The sequence below is a fragment of the Tauraco erythrolophus genome, chromosome 12 (genome assembly GCF_009769465.1).
Source record: "Tauraco erythrolophus isolate bTauEry1 chromosome 12, bTauEry1.pri, whole genome shotgun sequence".
NCBI lineage: Eukaryota > Metazoa > Chordata > Aves > Musophagiformes > Musophagidae > Tauraco > Tauraco erythrolophus.
In genome coordinates, this window is record NC_141476.1 from 23,543,630 (window position 1) to 23,551,232 (window position 7,603).

A 7,603-nucleotide genomic window follows, 5' to 3' on the forward strand; every position below is an offset into this window, starting at 1 on the left:
CATCCGCACTAGTATTTATTTCAGAATTTTGCTTCGTGTTTCTGCACAGCTCTTTGAATAAATGGCGAAACATCATCCCTAACGTCGGGGCGAAGTTTCTTTAATAGTTTCTGCGTGTATGGTAGATTTGGGGAAGATGTGCAGTTGACCCAGGGCCTACTCGGGCATCTGTGAACCGCGCCGGCAGCAGGCAGTGCCTCTTCACCTCCTCCACCAACTATTTGGAGGCAATTACCAGAGCTGGTTAAAACGAAAGGGTTACAGTTGAACCTTCCTGAACACCTGTCATAGAAAGTGCTCATCCAGGTGATTTACCATACTTTAATTTCTCTTTTTATACTTTTAACACTCATGAAGAATTGCTGCAAAGCCGGTAACGCTCCATCATCATCATCATCATCATCATCATCATCATCCCCCTCCGCAACACCCAACGCCAAGGAAAACCTGCCCTTCTCTTCCCTCTTCCTTCCCCTCCGCCTCCGTGACCCTCCGGTACCACCACCCGGGAGCGTCCCGCAGGTGGGATACAGGTCCGGGCGTTCGCTCTGCGACCCCCCGCCGGCTGCCCGCCCCTCGCGGCCCGCCGCTCCGTCCGCATCGCCCCGCACGGCGGCAGGCGGCCGCCGCGGGCCGCCCGGGACGCGGCACCTTCCCCCGGGCCCCGCCGGACGGTGCCGAAGCGGCTCCCCGGGCACTTCTGTGCGTTCTGGTGGTCTCGGCTCCGCAGCCCCCGCCCTCCCCCGTTCCCACGGAACCCGAGCACAACCAGAACAGACGCTCCCGAAGTTGCGCCCGGCCGCCTCAACTCGCGGGCGGCCGCCCTCCCATTGTCTGCCGCACCGCCGCTCCGCGAGGACGTTTTGGGGAGAAACGAGCCGAAAAGCAGAGTCCTCCGCCCCGGCCCGCCCTGCTCGGGCTTCCCCTCCTCCTCCGCCGCCGCTTTCCCCGCGCTCGGCGGCTGCCGCCGCGACGCCAGGCCCCGGCCCCGGGCGCTTCGGCGGCGGCGGCAGGGCCGGCGCGGGGGTGGTGGGTGGTGGTCGGGGGCAGCCGCCCCCCCGCCCGCCGTGAGGCACAGCCGGGCGGCGGGGGTGCCCTGCCCGGGCTCCGGGGCGGGCTCTGGGCGAGCGAGGTCTCCCCCGCCCGGCCCCCCGCCGCCGGCGGGCAGGCGCTCTCCCGCCCCGCCCGGCCCCGGCGCGGAGGGGCTTCCCCGCGCCCGCCGCCCCTCCGCCAGGGCGGGCGCGGAGCTGGGCCCCGCCGCGCTGCCCGCAGCCCGCCCCGCCAAGGGTTAAGCCGCAGGGCTGGCGCGGCGATGGCAGCCCTGTCAGCCGGGAAACACCCCGGGGCCCCCCGCCCCGCTCCTCCCTGCGCCCGCCGCCCCGGGGAGCCGCGGACGACGGGGGAAGGGGGGTGCCCGGAATCCCCCCCCCCCTCCCCGGCCGGGAGGCCGGCCTGGCCCGCCGCGCCCGGCGCCGGAGCCCGGTGACAGCGCGGCGGAGCCCCGTCTTCCGCCGCCGCGGCGCCCCGCTCCCCCTGCCCGCCCCGGCTGCCGGGCGTGCCGCGGCCGGGCCCCCCCCGCGCCGCCCCGGGCCGCGGCTCCGTGCGGGAAGCGGTGCGGAGCGGAGGGGAGGGCGGCGCGGGACACACACGGCATCCCGGCCGTGGGCGCCCGCCGCCGCCGCGCTGCCATCGCCCAGCGCCGGCGGGAACCATCCCCTCCCCGAGGAAAGCACAATGGCCCCCCCACCCCGGTGACACCGGAGCCCCGGGGATGGCGGGGGGGGGGGCGGGAGGGAAGCTTTGTGCGGGGAATCCGGCAAAATTTACAAAACAAAACACACACACACACACAAAAAAAATACAACGGGGAGAGAGCGAGCGAGAGACGGGGGCAGAGTGGCTCCTCCTCCTCCTCCTCTCCAAAAAGGCCTGTTGGAAAACTGCACACGGCGGCGGCTCCGGCAGCGCCGCTCCCCGCGCTGCCCGCCGGAGAAAAGGCGGCGAAAGGCGGCGGGACCGCGGCGAAAGGGGGGGAAAGGCCCGATCTCTTTGTGTTACCTGCCGTGAAACCAGTCCTTGCAGGCATCGCACTCGATCATGAAGCGGGTTACGTCGTAGGGCAGCCTACAGATGCAATAGACGGGCACCGTCGCCATGTTAGCTCCGTTCAAAACACGGCTGGACGCCCGGAGGAGCGGAGCGAGCGGGGCTGGCGGCGGCTCCTGCCGCGGGGTCGCTCCGGCTGCTGCTCCCGCCGAACCGCCAACGGATTTGCAATGTCGAGGAGACGGGGTGGGGGAGAAGGGAGAAAAGAAGGGCGGGGGGGGGGGGGGGGGGGGGGGGGGGAAGAGAGAGAAAGGGGGGGGGAAAAAAAAAGAAAAAAAAAACCCAAACAGATAATGCAATTACGGCTCCTCAAGGGCGGGCGAGCAATGTCAGAAAAATAATAAAGGGCTTCCCAAAGTTTGGCTGCATGGTTCCTCCGGCTCTGCGAGCGCCGACCGGACTGGGGCTTTTTTTTGTTGTTGTTGTTGTTAAATGATTATTATTCAAAATGTTTGGCGAAATGCATTCTATTGCGTGCCCCCTGGTGACAGTACAGTACCGAGCCTTTTCATAAACACTCCGAAATGTAGCCCTTTCCTTGCGATGTCCTTACGTCAGCTTGCAACATCGCAATATTTCCTCTGCCGGGGCCGGGGCCGGGGCCGGGGCGGGCGGCGGAGCGGCCGGCGCGGAGGGTGAGCGCTGCCGGCGGCGGGCGCGGGGGGGATTTTGGGGTGGGGGGTGCGGGGTTTTTTTGGGCCTCCTGGCTGCCGGGAAGGAGTTTTTTTTTTGAAAGAAAGAAAGCGGCACGGCTGTGTGTGTTTCTGGGTGGCCCCGGGGGGGGGGGGGGGGTCCGGGAGCGGGGCGGGCGGCGGGAGCGATGCGGGGGGGACCCCGCCGGCGGGGCGCGGGGGGAGCGCAGCCCCCGCTCAGCGCTCCGCGCAAATAGAGCGCGGGGTGATGCTAAGGATGTGTCGGCAAGAGCGAAGCACAAAAGCCCCCTTCTAAGGACAAGCCAGCACGGCACGGGCTTAATTCATAGAATCATGGAACAGTTTGGGTTGGAAGGGACCTCAAAGATCGTCCAGTTCCAACCCCCTTGTCCTGGGCAGGGACACCCTCCACTACACCAGGTTGCCCAAAGCCTCATCCAACCTGGCCTTGAACACTTCCAGGGATGGGGCAGCCACAACTTCTCTGGGCAACCTGTTCCAGTGCCTCACCACCCTCACTGTAAAAAACTTCTGCCTTATATCTAATCAAAATCTCCCCTCTTTCATTTTAAAGCCATTGCCCCTTGTCCTGTCACTACACTCCCTCGTAAAAAGCCCCTCTCCAGCTTTCCTGTAGCCCCTTTAAATACTGGAAAGCTGCAATAAGATCACCCCGGAGCCTCCTTTTCTCCAGGCTCAACAGCCCCAACTCTCTCAGCTACTTAAAAGCAGCTGTGAGTATGGTGCTGCCCTACCAGCAGAAAAAACGCCCTGATGGTCTCGTGTCGGGGTGGCAACAGCAGGGAAAGGCCTATAAAGATGCATGGGTGTTGATTTACATGAAGAAAGGGAAAAAAAATTACCTTATTTTTAGTTGGTAGAATTATATTACTGCTTTTGAAGTTACCCACCGCTGCCCGTGGCGCTGTGGCAAGTAGGGCTGTTACACCGAAGAGGTGAAAATAAAAACCTGGTGCCTATGGAGCACCAAATCAAAGCAGGAGGGTGCTGGATAGGTGCTGGGAAGGGATGCTCAGACACATACCGTGCGTGTAGCCCAGGACCTGCACGTACCCACAGACACCGGCTTCCTCTCGGGCGGAGATGGGTCGGCAGCGAGGGCGAAAGAGGAAGCGTTGAGTTTGAACCGAGATTGAGGATGTAGAACCTCTCTGCCCCTCGACTCTGAAGAGCCGTTAGGGTGGTTAAGACGATTGCACTGTGGGGCGTTTTGGTGGGATCTGCGTCCCACGAGGGCTCGATGGCCACCGGCACGGTCCCCTGAGAAGGGCGAGAGCTTCGTCCCAAGTAGCCACAAAGGGACTCCCAACTGAGGTGGGATTTTCATTCCAGTTACGATGGATTCAGTGTCTTGAATCCATCTCGTGTGCGTGTGTGAAAACTTCTATTTATCTTAGCGCAAAAAGAGAAAACGGACATTTCTCTGCCTTTTTTCATCAATCTGCAAAAATCCTCAGAAATCACCTGTGGAGGACAAGGGAAATTTCAGGGGCCAAATAACTTCAATTCTAGGTTTTTCTACAGAGATGCACATTGTTGGCAGAGGCAGGACCTGCTTAGGACAACTGCAGAGGGACTAGCAAAATTATTTGCCTTCCCCACTGGATTTACAAGCCACAGAAATGACTCTGAGCCGCCGTTCGCGCAGAGCGACCTTGGAAGTAGCGTCAGAATTGGCACGCTCTGGTCCACCATCAATGTTTAGGAGAAGGAAATTAAATTTCTGGCATAGCTCAAGGTGTGGTAACGCGGGGGGAAGATTACAGGCCTGCATTTTAAGTCGTGACTCAGTTGTTTTGAATGACATGTTTTGAACGTCTCCAGGCGCACTAAGGGGCCTATTTTCTTCATCGCGCTGAGCGGCGTAAGTGTCTGCCCTCTAAAAATCAGACCTCTCCTAAGTTTAAATTCATCTATCAGGATTTTAATTGCTCGGAGCTTCAACCAGAAAGTAGAAGAGCAAGTCTAGGGAGTAAAGCAGGATGAGGAGGAAAGGCTTGGGAACCGTCATGAGAGTTACACACACCTTGACGGAGCCTGTTGGCTGCTCGTCAACGCCAAGTGCATCTACCAGCACCTCTCTGCTCTTCAGGATGGGCTTGAACAGAATATTCAGTGGTTTTGATGCCCTTTGGTATGGGACAATCAGGCAGAAATTGGGCTTCTTGCCTCTGCACACCCAAAATACATGCTGGAGCACCTTCTTCCTTTTGTAAACCCAGTGTTTTAATTTTTACGGAGCACGGAAGCACTTGCAAGCGTAGCAGCGCATCAGTGCTCGTCTTGCTCTCCCAGTTGTTTTATGGGATTTGCTCACACCAAGACTGTAGGATCTGTGAAAAATTATATCCCCGTTGCCTTCCCTCAAGTCCCACCAGCGTCTCCGTGATAAACGGCCCTATTTCCAAAGCCCAAAATTCTAGTGTCAGCATGTCTCCACTGCAGCCGCCGGCGAGCTAAACCCTCTGACTACCGCGGGGATTGTGGTGACCACAACAAAGGGTGGCTGGGACGTACGAGGGTGTAGCCAGACGCTCCTCTGCAGAAGGGGCTGGAGCAGTTTCAGGCTCCTCAGCTGTCCCGTCCTGCTCCTCGGCTGGTGGTTGTGTCCAGCAGCAGGGCTCTGCTCGCAGTGTCAGTGTTTTCACTCCGCTCCTTTCCTCGGCGACGTCACTTGGATGATCTTAAGTTGCGCTGGAGGCTGCCAAGAGCCGACATGGCCGATGTTACGTGGAAACAAATGATGAGAGACTCGGCAGCTCTGTTCTGGTGACTCGAACATCTTACTAATCGTTTTGCCAGGGATTAGCAGATAAAGAAACTAATTGGTGAGGTTGGCTCACTGTCCTGACTTTTCCATGAGTATTTCGATCCAGAAGCCGCGTGAGGAGGGTGCTTGGCTGCTCCCGGGCAGGGAGGAGGGAGTGGTGGAGCTATGCTGAGATGCCTCTGCAAAACACAACTTGATCATCGAGGTAATTTTTTTGATGTTTTGAAGTGAGTTTTTAACACATGCTTTAAAACCAATTGGACAAAAGTCAACAGCACAGGCCCAGACAGATACCCAGAAGACATCTGCGTGGTGGTCGCAGACCCTGCGGGCAGTAAGCAGTTGGACGTCCGCATGGCTGACACGGCGCTGGGACTCCAGGGACTGCATCACATAAAGAGATGTGCTGCTGGCTTGGAGCTCACAGGAGAGGATGGGATTTTTCAGGAGTATTTAAATGACCCGGCAGGAGAAGTCTCTCCGATGGTGGGCACTTTGGAAGAGCATCCATCTGCTCCTTGAGTAGGAACAATGATGGCTCACAGTACTGAGCTCTCCGGTCCCACCTCTGATGTGGTCCTCAGAAAGAGGTCAGGCTTGGTCACCAGGATTGCTGTTATTTTTTGAGCTTCCCAGTCTTTCTTCCCATTTTGTAGTGTTCTTCCTATAGATTTCCTCTGCAGTGGTACATACAAGGTCCTTCTATTTTATGCCGCCCTGTAGCTTTAGACACGTCGTCTCCGTAGTTATTTCCATGCTACTGCAGAGAAGTAAACCAAGTCATCTTCTTGCCCCTTGACCTTACCTAGTTGCAAAGAAGCTACCTATGAAACCAACACCAACAGGGATCGCTGAGCCACAGCAGAGGGGGGTCAGCAGACAGCAGCTGACATCCCCCCCCAGTTTTCACCCGACGCCAGATTTCCCTATGGCAGTGGTTGGTTCAGTCTCACTCCACACCCAACTGTCCTGTTCTGGTCCTATTTCGAGTGGCACAAACAGTCAAGCAGCACCCATCAGCCCGTGGCTGTCGTGTGGGAACTCTACAGTAAATACAGAAAAGGGGTAGTTCAAGTGCTGTAACAAAATACCCAAATAAACCCAAACCGGGAGGAATAGGAGATGTGCAGTTCGGAGCAAGGCATTCGAGGATGGAAACAGCATTTTTAATTCAAAATGGTTAAAAGTCATAAAAGGAGATCGGTTTAAAAGGGCCTTTCAAGTAGCAAATCAGTTTAAAGACCTAGTTAAAGAATTTATTTTGTATTTATAACTCTTGACACACTTTGCACTGATCAGTCCATACATGCACCTTCTCAGTTAAACGCTTCTCCCCTGCCTTATATTTTGTCACGCACTCTGACGTCACGCACCGTCTTGACATGGAGAAGTTACTGCCCGGGGCGACAGCGTCATACCAAAATTAAAATCTTGTATTTATTGTGCAGCACCAGGATCTGTACAGAGCACACAGACAAAATCTGAACTTTGACCATCCAGTCAGGTGTCCGTAAAAACGTATCAGTTTCTATGATTTTAAATTTTCAGATATTATATTTTATTTTATTTTGGTTTGGTTTGTTTTGGTTTATTTTGTTTTGGTTTATTTTATTTTATTTTATTTTATTTTATTTTATTTTATTTTATTTTATTTTATTTTATTTTATTTATTTTTAATTTAATTTAATTTTATTTAATTTAATTTTATTTTTATTTTATTATTTTATTTTATTTATTTTATTTTATTTTATTTTATTTTATTTTATTTTATTTTATTTTATTTTATTTTATTTTATATTTTATTTTATATTTTATTTTATTTTATTTTATTTTATTTCATCTCATTACATTTCCTTTCCTTTCATTTCATTTCATTTCATTTCATTTCATTTCATTTCATTTCATTATTTTAGGGAAATAATTTTTTTTTTCAATTTTTTAGGGAAACTAGTTGTAATAATTCAGAAGATTCACAGTGGCCTCCCCCCCCGCCACTGCCATGCCATAGAATCACAGAATGGTTTGGGTTGGAAGGGACCTCAAAGATCATCCA

The 7,603-nt window shown here is 54.7% G+C and overlaps 1 protein-coding gene across 1 annotated transcript in view; it reads right to left on the reverse strand.

Moving 5' to 3' along the window:
* Positions 1 to 2,207, reverse strand: part of PHF2 (PHD finger protein 2) — an 88,467-nt gene extending 86,260 nt beyond the window's left edge. Inside the window, 1 exon segment of the mRNA XM_086619290.1 lies at positions 2,059 to 2,207. Coding sequence (XP_086475416.1) covers positions 2,059 to 2,156 — 98 coding nt within the window. The 5' untranslated portion in view covers positions 2,157 to 2,207.
* Between the last annotated feature and the right edge of the window lie 5,396 nt (positions 2,208 to 7,603).